The following is a 16,082-nucleotide window of genomic DNA, read 5'->3' on the forward strand; positions in this document are numbered from 1 at the left end:
AGCCAGTGGAGAGAGCGGAGGAGCGGGGTGACGTGAGAGAACTTGGGAAAGTTGAACACCAGACGGGCTGCGGCGTTCTGGATGAGTTGTAGGGGTTTAATGGCACAGGCAGGGAGCCCAGCCAACAGCGAGTTGCAGTAATCCAGACGGGAGATGACAAGTGCCTGGATTAGGACCTGCGCCGCTTCCTGCGTGAGGCAGGGTCGTACTCTGCGAATGTTGTAGAGCATGAACCTACAGGAACGGGTCACCGCCTTGATGTTAGTTGAGAACGACAGGGTGTTGTCCAGGATCACGCCAAGGTTCTTAGCACTCTGGGAGGAGGACACAATGGAGTTGTCAACCGTGATGGCGAGATCATGGAACGGGCAGTCCTTCCCCGGGAGGAAGAGCAGCTCCGTCTTGCCGAGGTTCAGCTTGAGGTGGTGATCCGTCATCCACACTGATATGTCTGCCAGACATGCAGAGATGCGATTCACCACCTGGTTATCAGAGGGGGGAAAGGAGAAGATTAATTGTGTGTCGTCTGCATAGCAATGATAGGAGAGACCATGTGAGGATATGACAGAGCCAAGTGACTTGGTGTATAGCGAGAATAGGAGAGGGCCTAGAACAGAGCCCTGGGGGACACCAGTGGTGAGAGCACGTGGTGCGGAGACAGATTCTCGCCACGCCACCTGGTAGGAGCGACCTGTCAGGTAGGACGCAATCCAAGCGTGGGCCGCGCCGGAGATGCCCAGCTCGGAGAGGGTGGAGAGGAGGATCTGATGGTTCACAGTATCAAAGGCAGCCGATAGGTCTAGAAGGATGAGAGCAGAGGAGAGAGAGTTAGCTTTAGCAGTGCGGAGCGCCTCCGTGACACAGAGAAGAGCAGTCTCAGTTGAATGACTAGTCTTGAAACCTGACTGATTTGGATCAAGAAGGTCATTCTGAGAGAGATAGCAGGAGAGCTGGCCAAGGACGGCACGTTCAAGAGTTTTGGAGAGAAAAGAAAGAAGGGATACTGGTCTGTAGTTGTTGACATCGGAGGGATCGAGTGTAGGTTTTTTCAGAAGGGGTGCAACTCTCGCTCTCTTGAAGACGGAAGGGACGTAGCCAGCGGTCAAGGATGAGTTGATGAGCGAGGTGAGGTAAGGGAGAAGGTCTCCGGAAATGGTCTGGAGAAGAGAGGAGGGGATAGGGTCAAGCGGGCAGGTTGTTGGGCGGCTGGCCGTCACAAGACGCGAGATTTCATCTGGAGAGAGAGGGGAGAAAGAGGTCAAAGCACAGGGTAGGGCAGTGTGAGCAGAACCAGCGGTGTCGTTTGACTTAGCAAACGAGGATCGGATGTCGTCGACCTTCTTTTCAAAATGGTTGACGAAGTCATCAGCAGAGAGGGAGGAGAGGGGAGGAGGGGGAGGAGGATTCAGGAGGGAGGAGAAGGTGGCAAAGAGCTTCCTAGGGTTAGAGGCAGATGCTTGGAATTTAGAGTGGTAGAAATTGGCTTTAGCAGCAGAGACAGAAGAGGAGAATGTAGAGAGGAGGGATTGAAAGGATGCCAGGTCCGCAGGGAGGCGAGTTTTCCTCCATTTCCGCTCGGCTGCCCGGAGCCCTGTTCTGTGAGCTCGCAATGAGTCGTCGAGCCACGGAGCAGGAGGGGAGGACCGAGCCGGCCTGGAGGATAGGGGACATAGAGAGTCAAAGGATGCAGAAAGGGAGGAGAGGAGGGTTGAGGAGGCAGAATCAGGAGATAGGTTGGAGAAGGTTTGAGCAGAGGGAAGAGATGATAGGATGGAAGAGGAGAGAGTAGCGGGGGAGAGAGAGCGAAGGTTGGGACGGCGCGATACCATCCGAGTAGGGGCAGTGTGGGAAGTGTTGGATGAGAGCGAGAGGGAAAAGGATACACGGTAGTGGTCGGAGACTTGGAGGGGAGTTGCAATGAGATTAGTGGAAGAACAGCATCTAGTAAAGATGAGGTCAAGCGTATTGCCTGCCTTGTGAGTAGGGGGGGAAGGTGAGAGGGTGAGGTCAAAAGAGGAGAGGAGTGGAAAGAAGGAGGCAGAGAGGAATGAGTCAAAGGTAGACGTGGGGAGGTTAAAGTCACCCAGAACTGTGAGAGGTGAGCCATCCTCAGGAAAGGAACTTATCAGGGCGTCAAGCTCATTGATGAACTCTCCAAGGGAACCTGGAGGGCGATAAATGATAAGGATGTTAAGCTTGAAAGGGCTGGTAACTGTGACAGCATGGAATTCAAAGGAGGCGATAGACAGATGGGTCAGGGGAGAAAGAGAGAATGTCCACTTGGGAGAGATGAGGATCCCAGTGCCACCACCCCGCTGACCAGAAGCTCTCGGGGTGTGCGAGAACACGTGGGCAGACGAGGAGAGAGCAGTAGGAGTAGCAGTGTTATCAGTGGTAATCCATGTTTCCGTCAGTGCCAAGAAGTCGAGGGACTGGAGGGAAGCATAGGCTGAGATGAACTCTGCCTTGTTGCCCGCAGATCGGCAGTTCCAGAGGCTGCCTGAGACCTGGAACTCCACGTGGGTCGTGCGCGCTGGGACCACCAGGTTAGAGTAGCAGCGGCCACGCGGTGTGAAGCGTTTGTATGGTCTGTGCAGAGAGGAGAGAACAGGGATAGACAGACACATAGTTGACAGGCTACAGAAGAGGCTACACTAATGCAAAGGAGATTGGAATGACAAGTGGACTACACGTCTCGAATGTTCAGAAAGTTAAGCTTACGTTGCAAAAAATCTTATTGACTAAAATGATATAGTACTGCTGGCTGGTGAAATAGGCTAGCTAGCAGTGGCTGCGTTGTTGACTTTGTTTGAAAGTGTAACTGGCTAGGTAACCTCTAACTGGCTAGGTAACCTCGACAATTACTCTAGACTACACAATTATCTTGGATACAAAGACGGCTATGTAGCCAGCTAAGATCAAACAAATCAAACTGTTGTACTGTAATGAAATGAAATGTAATACTACCTGTGGAGCAAAGCGGAATGCAACTACTCGCTCCAACCCGGAAGTGCGTATCGTAGAGGGAGAGGCAATAGAAGTGTTGTTTCTTGTATTATTGTCTTTTGTGTCTTTAGAGGACTGCTTCACCTTAATGTCCCCTTTCCCTTTTCTTCTGTCCTTATTTTGTCCCACTTTGTCCCATCTTTGTCCCTTCTTCTCTTCTGCCAACTAGACACTCCTTGTTAGCTAGCTAGCTTCTTCCAGGAATGTCCCTAGCAACTGCCTAGCAACAGGTAAACAACTTAGCTAGCTAAGAAAACGGTATAATTTTATGAAAAATTGTTACTTTTTCAAAAGCCTTTCTTCTTTGTTTGCTGCTTGTTTGGTCTCCTATTCAGTTTGCAGTTTTCTTTTGATTTTTTTTCGATGTACTTTACTCTAAAAAAACATTTAAATTTCAATATTTGTAGGAGCTCATCTTTTCAGCTGCTGCTGCTTAATTTGGAACTCCGGAATTACTTACAGTACTTTGTTGAAACACCTTTGGCAGCGATTACAGCCTCGAGTCTTCTTGGGTATGACGCTACAAGCTTGACACATGTATTTGGGGAGTTTCTCCCATTCTTCTCTGCAGATCCTCTCAAGCTTTGTCAGGTTGGATGGGGAGTGTCGCTGCACAGGTATTTTCAGGCCTCCAGAGAAGTTCATTCGGGTTCAAGTCCCGGCTCTGGCTGGGCCACTGAAGGACATTCAGAAACTTGTCCTGAAGCCACTCCTGCGTTGTCTTGGTTGTGGGCTTAGGGTCTTTGTCCTGTTGGAAGGTGAACCTTTGCCCCAGTCTGAGGTCCTGAGCGCTCTGGAGCAGGTTTTCGTTAAGGATCTCTGTACTTTGCTCTGTTTATTTTTGCCTCGATCCTGACTAGTCTCCCAGTCCCTGCCACTGAAAACATCCTCACAGCATGATGCTGCCACCATGCTTCACCGTAGGGATGGTGCCAAGTTTCCTCCACACACACACAGCACTTTAGGTGCCTTTTGGCAAACTCATAGCAGCCTGTCATGTGCCTTTATATGGAGGAGTGGCTTCTGTCTGGCCACTCTACCATAAAGACCTGATTGGTGGAGTACTGCAGAGATGGTTGTCGTTCTGGAAGGTTCTCTCATCTCCACAGAGGAACTCTAGAGCTCTGTCAGAGTGACCATCGGGTTCTTGGTCATCTCCCTGACCAAGGCCCTTCTCCCCCAATTGATCCGTTTCGCCGGGCGGCCAGCTCTAGAAAGAGTCTTGGTGGTTACAAACTTCTTCCATTTCAGAATGGTGAAGGACACTGTGTTCTTGGGGACCTTCAATGCTGCAGAGATTTTGCTCTGACATCAACTGTGGAACCTCAGGTGTGTGCCTTTCCAAATCATGTCCAAATCAATTGAATTTACCACAGGTGGACTCCAATCAAGTTGTAGAAACATCAAGGATGGTCAATGGAAACAGGATGCAGCTGAGCTCAATTTTGAGTCTCATAGCAAAGGGTCTGAATACTTATGTAAATACATTATTTCTGTTTTATTTGTAATAAATTAGCAAAAATGACTAAACATGTTTTCACTGTCATTATGGGGTATTGTGTGTACATTGCTGAGGATTATTCTTTAAAAAAATCTATTTTAGAATAATTCTGTAACGTAACAAAATGTGGAAAAGGTCAAGAAGTCTGAATACTTTCAGAAGGTGCTCAAGACCTCAGACTGGGGCGAAGGTTCACCTTCCAACAGGACAACAACCCAAAGCACACAGGTTCCTCAGTGGTATAACAGCCACATCCAGCTGGGGATTGAAAGTCCTCTTTTCTTTTTTTTTTTAAAGCATCAGTCCATCGTTTCCACCTAAAACAGGCTTTTACTCCATGTTTCCTACAGCCAACACCCACCATGTTCCTAAATATGAAATATCCTTGAAATCACTGTTTGCCAATGTGGTCAACCCTGGAAATAGCCTACCATAAACATATCTGATATTTGCTGTGACTCCTAGCCTATTAATGCATCTAAATGACCCTTTTATATAGTAAAACCTAAGTCAGCATGGCTGACTCCTAATGGCGGTTTTCAGATGTGCTCTTTAACATGTGACTGGTCTCAATCTGCTCTGTGGATGTGAATGAACCCTGGTGTTTGGAGGTCAGTGGTAGATGAGGTTGCAGTCACAGAGTGGAGGGCACGAGCCTTCTCCACATAGGGAGGCTTCTTCACGTTGTAGTCGGGGGGAAAGTTCAGTCTGGGCTCAGGTATCAAAGCCAATGCTATTTTCCCTTTTGAACGTTTGATGTTATTGAGACGAGAGCCCGATAAGGAACAAATTGATGAGCAATATCCCCTTTATGCTATAATAAGATTTCAGGTTACACATTTAGCTGCCAACCTATCTGCACTTCTGGAGTTTAGTGCTGTTGAATGTGCCTTGGTAACATTATCATTTGAATGTTTAAAGCGTTTTATAAAGTCAAATATCGGTGTTGATGATTCTATAGTATTTAGCCTAGAATAGATGTAGACTAATATTGATGATCACATTATGCAGCAGTCGTGGTTGGTCTCTTGTGTGATGCTGAAGACTGCTAGCTCTATACAATGCACTTGGTCTGGACTGTAATGGTTCCCCTGTGAATTCTTCAGATGTACAGACAGTCCTGAACTGCTCATTGAACCAGTAAAGGGGGTTTCAGTCTATTAGGGAATTCAGAATTCTACGGGAGTTTTTGGCAGGTGAATACACTCAAATGTAATGCAGGGAGACAAAATACTCTCCAAATCTCCCCATGCCGCTAAGCCCTGCACAGGTTTAGCTAGGCCTATGTTATTACATTTATCGAACATCATGTCTCTGTGGTTTTACTTTTCCCAGAAATACCCAATCGATATCTATGTACAAAATGACAGGAACTTCAGGTGTAGACCTTTGCAGAATCTGACCTGCCTATGTATTAGGCCTATACATTTGCAAAGGAAATCAGGACATCCAGTATCTGGAAATAAAGGGAGATTTTCATTATCATTTCTCATACACTGGTGAGGTTGGAGTCTGCCATTTATGACCTATTTGGATTCCACAAATTGTCCAACACGAAAGAGTGAGTCAGGTGTGGACGTCTCAGCATGGTTGCTTTGCCAACGCAGGCCTACGCGTGATGATAATTGGGCCTGTGTCATTCTTAATTACGACAGCACCTCAGATCAGCAGACTCCTGGGATTGTCTGGATCATCGTAGAATAACACAACACTGAGATTTTGTGTTGCTTCAGAAATTTGACATTTTAATATCCAGTTAAAATCTATTAATGAAATGGATTGTGGACCAGTATGCTGGTAATGAAGCAAAGAAGTAAGAATCTCTGCTGAGCATGTAGGCTAAATTGAAATATTGGAGATTGTATGGTTGTTGTTATCCCTAAAAAGTATGTTCTTGAGGATTCTGTTTCCTTTTAGCATCAATGAATGTTTCTCTTTCAGGATCATTTTGAGTCTTAATGAAATCATGTGTAAGTAACTAAACACCATGCTGACTTTGGCCATTACATAAGACACAGAATTGTATTTTCAGGAAATAACCACAGTTCGGGGGGGGGGTTCTGTGGTATTGTTTTCTTGCTTGGGGAGCTGAAGCCAGTCTTCACTGAGTGCAAGAGGAAATCCTGATTTAGCAGCCACACCTAAAGGCCAACACGAATGAAAACTCCTTCCAAAGACAGTCAAAACTCTTGTCCAGATCACACGGATTATCTTCAGTCATGCATTTTGGCTTTTTCTAAGCCTCAGGAAAGCTCCTCCAGTAGCAGTTCTGTCTGGAGTGATGTACTTATTTTGAATACTTTTCTATTAGATCCTTCCTCACAGCACAGAGATGTATGTGAAACTCTGGTTAGGCTCTGCAGGCGGTAAAAATGAAGTGGTGGGGCCCTGAGATTGATTAGTACCCATTAAAGTACAGCCTGCCTTCTCTTCAATTACACCCCAGAGCAAGGGGGAGAAAGTTTTCGATCAACACGGCCAGAGTCCTGTCACCAGATGTGACGTGTTGATACAAGAGATGAATTTGTCTCTGGAATGCCATGTATTCCTTGAAGCAAGTTTTCATGGCTTCATGCTGCCAATCCCTGAAGAATGTCATGGTTGAGACTTTCACCTGCATTTGTAGACTAGGTTAAATCTAACTCATAAATTCCACACAGACTTTGCCAGCTGATAAGCTTGACTTTTAAGATTTTGCAGATGTAAAGTCCCTGAGGTATCAAAGCTATAATGTTACTAACCATTTATGACAACCAGGCTAGCCGTGATGTACGAGTATGATCCTAGTTGCCAAGATGATCCTAGTTGCCAAGAGGAAAAACTACCACTTTTCCTTTCCTTCTCAAAAGATGTCTTGGGGCTCCAAAGTGGCGCAGGGGTCTAAGACACTACATCTCAGTGCTAGAGGCCTCATTACAGACCCTGGTTCGATTCCAGGCTGTATCACAACCGGCCAGGATTGGGAATCCCATAGGGCAGCGCACAATTGGCCCAGCGTCGTTAAGGTTTGGCCGGTGTAGGTCATCATTGTAAATAAGAATTTGTTCTTAACTGACTTTCCTAGTTAAATAAAGGCTTTTCCTGGAAATGCCAAAAGAATTGAAGGCACAAGTAACATTTTAGAGTTTGTTCATGTAGAGACAATGTTTCTCCTAGCTAGGGCTGGGAATTGCCAGTAACCTCATGATTTAGATATTATCACAATACTTAGGTGCTGATGTGTTGCGATTCTATGTATCACAATTCTATGTGTTGCGATTCGATACTGTGATTTTTATTGTGATTTGATGTTTCAAACACATTGCTCACTACATGTCTGCTGCAGAGGGACAGTAGAAAGCCATGAGAGGTAAAAGTACACAAAACATGTTGGCTCACCATTTTTAAAACAATGAAAAGATGGGGAACTAGTTATAGGATGATATACCAGAGTTTTGGGGCAGGTACACCTGACTAGCGATCGCTGACATTACAAATCGATACTTGGAGTCACAGTATCAATATAAAATCTCAAAATATCGCAATCTACTGTATTACTGGTTTTTCCTTAACCACAGCATACGCTTGTGGATGAATTTGTTTAAATCTAATGCAGTGTTGGCCAATATTTTTATAGTGCGCTCCTCAATCTAGAATTTGGTGTTTTGAAACAAATAGTGATGCAACAGGCCTCCTTTTTTTTAAATTAAATGTTTTCCCCTTGTGACTGGCTTTGTTAAAACAGCTATGATGAGCTGTTATGCAATGTATAACGTGTAAAGATGTGCTAATGTATAGGTTGTAAACGAAAGATGTGCTGATTTCATTTATCTACAAGACCAGACGAGTGGGGGTTACAGTGAAGTTTAGACATCTGTCAGTAATGGTGTTAAACAAAATAGCTCACCAGCAGTTCTTCAACACAATCGCCACTTATTCATATGAAATACTGAAGCTTTCTCAAAGGTAGAAGATACATAGGCTACAATCTGTGGACCATACCACCCAGACATGTTTACAATGGTTTACGTTTTGGAATCCGGTCATACAATTGAGATGTAGACCTATAGAGTGTATTGGAGGATCTTTTAATTTCTCTGTGACGTAGTCCTATATTTCTGAACATGTCTCCCAGCACTGTTTTGAACATGAAATCCTCTGAGTTGCACCTTTTTAACCCTCTGTGTACACCTGCAGACTATAGAATGAAAGAAAAGCTCTAGCCCTGCCTGCAGAGAGGCTTGTCTGTCTTTTTTTAAAGTGCATTCATGGCTTAATGTGGCCTTCCCTTTTGTCTCATTTCAACCTCAGGTATGAGAATGAGGGGCAGGAAGTAGCCGACTAGAATAGATAAAATGTCAGGATGCTGTTGCTATTCTTTCACCAGGATGAGGAACCACAGCATCAGACGGGTCAACACTTTCATATACCGTACTAAAGGAAATATGTGACCTTGCCTACTATTGTTTGTATGCTATGAAGTCTGTAGTGTACTCACAGCCTGTGATTCTTATTTAGCTAAATCTTATAGCATAATATAATTGGTCTCCAAACCTCAAGTGTTACAACAAAATCAACTGAAACTCTAGGCTATGCAACCGTTTTGACAAAAATTGTATAATCATTTTTTTCATCAGCTAAGCATGTTAAATTTCTACTCAAACTAGCTTGCCATTCAACATGGTTGATAGGAATACATTGTAGAAAGATATATATAAATGCAACATCCCAATTTTTTTTTAGATTTTGTTGAGTTACACTTCATATAAGGAAATCAGTCATTTTAAATTAATTCATTAGGCCCTAATCTATGGATTTCACATGACTGGGAAGATGGATATGCATCTGTTGGTCACAGACACCTTAAAAAAAAGGTAACGGAGTCGATCAGAAAACCAGCCAGTATCTGGTGTGACCACCATTTGCCCCATAACGTGACAAATCTCCTTTGCATAGATTTGATCAGACTTGATTGTGGAATGTTGTCCCACTCTTCAATGGCTGTGCAAAGTTGTTGGAAATTGGCGGAAACTGGAACACGCTGTCGTACATGTCTATCCAGAGCATCCCAAACATGCTCAATGGGTGATGTGTGGTGAGTATGCAGGCCATGGAAGAACAGGGACATTTCAGCTTCCAGGAGTTGTGTACAGATCCTTGTGACATAGGGCTGTGCATTACAACACTGAAAGATGAGGTGATGGTGGCGGATGAATGGCACAACAATGGGCCTCAGGATCTTTTCACGGTATCTCTGTGCATTCAAATTACCATTGATAAAATCTGTAGCTTATGCCTGCCCATACCATAACCCCACCGCCAGCATGGGGCACTCTGTTCATAAAGTTGACATCAGCAAACCGCTCGCCACACGACGTCATACACTTGGTCTGCGGTTGTAAGGCCGGTTGGACGTACTGCCAAATTCTTTAAAATGACATTGGAGGAAACTTATGCTAGAGAAATGAACATTAAATTCTCTGGCAACAGCTCTGGTGGACATTCCTGCAGTCAGCATGCCAATTGCACACTCCCTCAACTTGAGACGTCTGTGGCATTGTGTGACAAAACTGCACCTGTGTAATGATCATGCTGTTTAATCAGCTTCTTGATATGCCACACCTGGCAGGTGGATGGATTATCTTGGCAAAGGAGAAATGCTCACAGGGATATAAACAAATTTGTGCACAAAATCTGAGAGAAATAAGCTTGTGTGTATGGGACATTTCTGGGATCTTTTATTTTAGCTCATGAAACATGAGACCAAGACTTTACATGTTGCGCTTATATTTTTGTGTTCCGAATATATTTGGTGGTGCTCATAGTCAATCATAAACTTTAATATTCAGCAGTTAATGTCTGTCATTCAATTCTTTCTACAACAAGGGTAGTCAGATTTTTCTTGACCCAAAGGTAATACATTTTCAATGGACTTTGCCCTAGGGGAGAAGCCCATAGACTTTCATGAGAGCCATTACTCTTAGTAAGTGCACACAAGCGTGGGCAAGATCACATGGCAGGCCTTGGGACATTGAACGTCGCAGGCCATTCGATCAAGGATGGCAGTGTGTTGGTTGCAGGACGATGGGCGCTGAAGGCTTCCCCACATCTAAAGCGCCATATGAATGCTCTTTATTTCAGTATAAACAACTTACATGAGAACCAGCCGCACGCTTGTCTATGTATTTTGAATGCCCATTTTAAACTTCCAATTGGCCTTAAAAAAAGGCATCCAAAATATTGGGTGAAAACAAATTGGAACTTCTTAGTAATGTCATTAATCTTTTCATCAGCAAATGGAAATGGAATCTATTCATTCATAAGGCATGCATTGAAGACTTCATCTGATGCTAGTCAATTGATGCAGAATTCATGTTTTATTTAGTTCAGCTTGAATCTGGATGAATGTGGAAAGGTTGAAAATAAAGGTGCTGGAACACAACAATAACACAGACTACTTGGGAAATGTCACGCACGTGGCCAATACACTACTAGATCTGTGTGGGCTATATCCTTTTTAGGGGGGGACTCATTGTGGTTCACCCATAATGCACTGTGACAGGCACCTTAAGTCGAGCAACACAATTGTTCAAGGAGATCCTTCAAGGTAACGGTCCTCAGTTCTCAAGAAAAATAGAAGGGGTTGGGGGGAGTTAGGAAAGACGTATTCACAAAAGATATGTCAACAACCATTGTTCTTCACATCATGTGACGCACCATATATATGGTATGCTGCTCTCAACTTTGCTTTGACCTCTTTGTTAGCATCTCATCAAATCAGTTTATTGGATGCGTACACAGTTTAGCAGATGTTATAGTGGGTTCAGTGAAATGCTTATGTTACTAGTGCCTAAATGTAGTAAAATGTAAGTAAAATGTAAAATAATCCCCCAAAAAACAAACACAAGATATCAAAAAATGTCAGGACGAACCCGAATAGCACTAACAGTAATCCAAATGCAATTTTATTGTATGTACACTTGATGAATTTAAACAATATATACTAAGAGTGATATGTACAGCAGTAGATACTGTATATTAGAGTGACAGATTATGAATTATGATGCATTAATTTACCCACTGAAACATGCCCCTTTTAACAATAGTTTATGTTCCCTCTCAGCTGAGTTAGAGCTTTGCTAAAGTTATTTTAAGCTCTCTACATCCTATAGTTTCAGTATGAAGCACTTATCCAAGGTCAAATATTTATAGATACTAGGATAGCTTGGCAACATTCCTTAGAGGATGTAATTAATCTTAAACTGGTGTGCTGTCTGCGCTCCATATAAAGACAGGTAGCCGACCGGTAGCCTTCAGGTGTCATGTGTAGCTTGTTGTTTATGTTGGCCAATCGAAGTGGCAAAGAGGCTCAACATGTAGCAAATGGAGTGAGAGTTCACTAATTCAATGCAAGATGGAATACAATTATGGAATTAACAGTTTGCAAAATGAGAAGGAGTAGGCTACAACGAGCAACCAACAGGTAGGATATTGTCGGAATGGGGTTGGGGAGAAAGCCCAGCATTTAGCCTAGCTAACTATAGCTTCTCTAGGCTACTCCAGTCAAGACAGGTGCTGTTGTATGGGATGATAAATAACATTGGAAATGCTGCACCTACGATAACATCTGCAAATCTGTGCACACAAGCAGTAAAATGTTGTTTGAGCCTCTCTCCCTCATGCAGCAGCAGTGCTCAGGTTAAAAACGTATTTAGAATATCCAAATAAATGACAAATATTCATGATACTATTCATATAGTGAAATTATTTCAAATCCCCATCCCTACTGCCTAAGCCCAACTGATTATATCCCATATACTGGCCGCTTCCTCTTTGATCGGAGTGTGACTTGCTTCCACAGAGTCAAGAATTTAACTGCACGCATTTCACAGAAATGTTTTAATTATTACATTTTATTCAGCCAAGTTTAGTTCGATAGTTCTCTCCCTCTGGGCTCTGCGATGTAGGGCTGAAAAGGAAACATTGATGACCTCTAGACCATAAAGGCCTGCCAACACCAGCAGCAACATGGACAAAGAGAATTAGCAGGCTGCCATACCGCTGCATTATGCCCAATATTTGAACATTGTGTTTTATACTTCACAATGCTCCTCGTAGCTATTTTAAGAAATTAAATCTATTATTTTTTTGGTCCTTCTGAAACTTATAAATCATAACTGTGCTTAATTAATACATATGCTCTGAGAGGTAAAATAATGTTTAATAGAGATTAATTTAGTAAATAATTTTCTCTGTGAAAAGCAATGCTCAGAATTTTAAATGTAAATATTTCTTTTTTACCTTTATTTAACTAGGCAAGTCAGTTAAGAACACATTTCTTATTTACAATGACAACCCACTGTTCCCCGGTAGGCCAACTGCCTTGTTCAGGGGCAGAAGGACAGAATTTTTACCTTGTCAGCTCGGGGATTCGATCCAGCAACCTTTTGGTTACTGGCCCAACGCTCTAACCACTAGGCTACCTGCTTCCCCAAAAGAATTGCAGTTAGAAGTCACACTGACATTAGGCAGCTCCAATCATCAAGGAATGCTAAGGAGTTAAACAGATTTCATAGCAAATAGCAGTGAAGTAATCAACCCATTTCAATAGGCAGACACATGCGCAAATGCTTAGTCATACAGAGTCAGGAATACTCCCACTTTTTGAGTTGGCCTATAGTATATCTCATAAATTAAATATTTTGCTTCCAGCTCAAAAGTGATTTAAAGAGTATTCAGCTCCTCTTTTTAACTCTAAATATAAAGTCATTTACTTATTTTCTACTTGTTTACAGAACAGGTATTCAGGTTTTTCCTTTTGTCTTCCTCAGGATGGCTCCAGGCTGCGCAAAGAGAGGAAGAAGACGGTTTCCTTCAGCAGCATGCCCACTGAGAAGAAGATCAGCAGTGCGAGCGACTGCATCAACGCCATGGTGGACGGCTCGGAACTGAAGAAGGTCCGCTCCAACTCCCGCATTTACCACCGCTACTTCCTCCTGGACGCCGACATGCAGTCTCTAAGGTGGGAACCCTCCAAAAAAGAGTCAGAGAAAGCCAAAATTGATGTCAAGTCCATCAAAGAGGTGCGGACAGGGAAAAACACAGAAACGTTTAGGACCAACGGAATATATGATCAGATATCAGAGGACTGTGCCTTCTCAATCATCTATGGGGAGAACTATGAGTCTTTGGACTTGGTTGCAAACTCTGCCGATATGGCCAACATATGGGTGACCGGGCTTAGATACCTGATATCCTATGGGAAACACACACTGAATATGATTGAGAGCAACCAGAACAACATGCGCTCCTCCTGGCTCGGTGACCTCTTTGAGCAGGCTGATGCAAACAACAGCAAGCATATCAGTCTGTGTGCTGCCGTGCAGCTAATTAAAAACCTAAACCCTGGACTCAAAAACGTTAAGATTGAACTCAAGTTTAAGGAGTTTCACAAATCTAAAGATAAGGTGGGATGTGGTGTGACTAAGGAGGAGTTCATTGAAGTCTTTCATGACCTTTGCACAAGACCAGAAATGTATTTCCTTCTTGTCCAGTTCTCTAGCAACAAGGAATTTCTAGATACCAAGGACTTAACTATGTTTCTGGAGGCTGAGCAGGGTATGGCACAAGTAAGTGAAGACACCAGTCTGGAGGTCATTCAGAGCTATGAACCTTCGAAAGAGGGGCAGCTCAAGGGCTGGCTCTCCCTTGATGGGTTTACCAATTATCTCATGTCGCCAGAGTGCCACATATTTGACCCTGAACAAAAAACAGTGTGTCAGGACATGAACCAGCCCTTGTCCCACTATTACATCAACGCTTCCCACAACACATACCTGATCGAGGATCAGTTTAGAGGCCCCTCTGACGTTACAGGCTACATCCGTGCCCTCAAGATGGGCTGTCGTAGTGTAGAACTAGATGTCTGGGATGGACCAGATAATGAGCCTGTCATTTACACTGGCCACACAATGACCTCGCAGATAGTCTTCTGCAGTGTCTGTGACGTCATCAACAAATATGCCTTTGTTGCATCTGACTTTCCCCTGATATTGTGTCTGGAGAACCACTGCTCCTTAAAGCAGCAGAGGGTCATGTTTCAGCACTTGAAAAAGATTCTTGGTGATAAGATTTACATGGATCCACCTTCACCTGAGGACAGCTACCTGCCCTCACCCTTTGACCTCAAGTGTAAGATCCTGCTGAAGGGGAAAAAGCTGGGCACGACCTGCATTAGTTCGGAGGGCGAAGTGACTGATGAGGATGAGGGGGCTGAGATGTCCCAAAGAATGAACATTGAACCCGATGAACAACAGAGCATCCCACTGAAAAAGTTCCAGCTGTCCAAGGACCTCTCTGACCTGGTAACGTTGTGTAAATCGATTGCGTTCAAAGACTTCCCAACAGCATTCCAAAGCCAGAAGCACTGGGAACTTTGCTCGTTCAATGAGGTCTTTGCCAGTCGCTGTGCCAATGACTTCCCAGGCGACTTTGTTAACTACAACAAGAAATTATTGGCAAGAGTCTACCCCAGCCCAATGCGGATCGACTCCAGTAACATGAACCCTCAGGACTTCTGGAAGTGTGGTTGCCAGATCGTGGCAATGAACTACCAGACCCCCGGCCTGATGATGGACCTAAACATTGGCTGGTTCCGTCAGAATGGGAACTGTGGGTATGTGCTGCGACCAGCCATAATGAGGGAGCAGGTGTCATATTTCAGTGCCAACACTAAAGACTCAGTACCTGGTGTGTCTCCTCAGCTCTTGCACATAAAAATCATAAGTGGACAAAACTTCCCCAAACCCAAAGGCTCAGGCTCCAAAGGAGATGTTGTTGACCCTTACGTCTATGTGGAGATCCATGGCATCCCTGCTGATTGTGCAGAGCAAAGGACTAAAACTGTCAATCAGAATGGGGAGAACCCACTGTTTGACGAAAGCTTTGAGTTTCAGATAAACCTACCTGAGTTGGCCATGGTGCGCTTCGTGGTGCTTGATGATGACTACATTGGTGACGAGTTCATCGGCCAGTACACAATCCCCTTCGAGTGTCTCCAGCCGGGATTCCGGCACATACCGTTACAATCGCTAACGGGGGAAGTCCTTCCCCACGCCTGGCTATTCGTCCATGTGGCCATCACCAACCGAAGGGGTGGGGGCAAGCCTCACAAGAGGGGACTGTCTGTGCGTAAGGGCAAGAGAAGTCGGGAGTACGCCACCATGAGAGTTCTGGTCATCAAGGCTGTGGATGACATCTTCAAGACAGCCATACTGCCACTGAGGGAAGCCACCGACCTCAGAGAAAACATGCAGGTAAGGGAGTGAACATTATTTGTAATAAGGGTTACATGGAGAAAATCAGACCTCTCTGAAATGAAAAATATATTTGACCTAATCCCTCACTGAATGTATTTTTTAAATTTTTATAAGTGACCATCCCCTATACCCAAAATAGTAATTAAAACAAAGTGGATAGCAGAGAACATGTCTACTGTTTACCCTCACGTCTTAGACAGACCAGAGCATCACATAGCAACGTAGGAATTCTTTATAGCGCTGAGGGCCAGGAGGTTGTGGGCTCACAGACCACCATG

The 16,082-nt window shown here is 44.2% G+C and overlaps 1 protein-coding gene across 4 annotated transcripts in view; it reads left to right on the top strand.

Moving 5' to 3' along the window:
- The window catches only part of LOC139564665 (inactive phospholipase C-like protein 2), a 61,272-nt gene that overhangs the window by 26,533 nt on the left and 18,657 nt on the right, over positions 1-16,082 (top strand). For all 4 annotated transcript variants that reach the window (XM_071384383.1, XM_071384384.1, XM_071384382.1 and 1 more), the window contains exon 3: positions 13,318-15,801. In XM_071384383.1, coding sequence (XP_071240484.1) covers positions 13,318-15,801 — 2,484 coding nt within the window. The remainder of the gene's footprint in view (positions 1-13,317; positions 15,802-16,082) is intronic.

Source organism: Salvelinus alpinus, chromosome 35 (genome assembly GCF_045679555.1).
Source record: "Salvelinus alpinus chromosome 35, SLU_Salpinus.1, whole genome shotgun sequence".
Classification (NCBI taxonomy): Eukaryota; Metazoa; Chordata; class Actinopteri; order Salmoniformes; family Salmonidae; genus Salvelinus; species Salvelinus alpinus.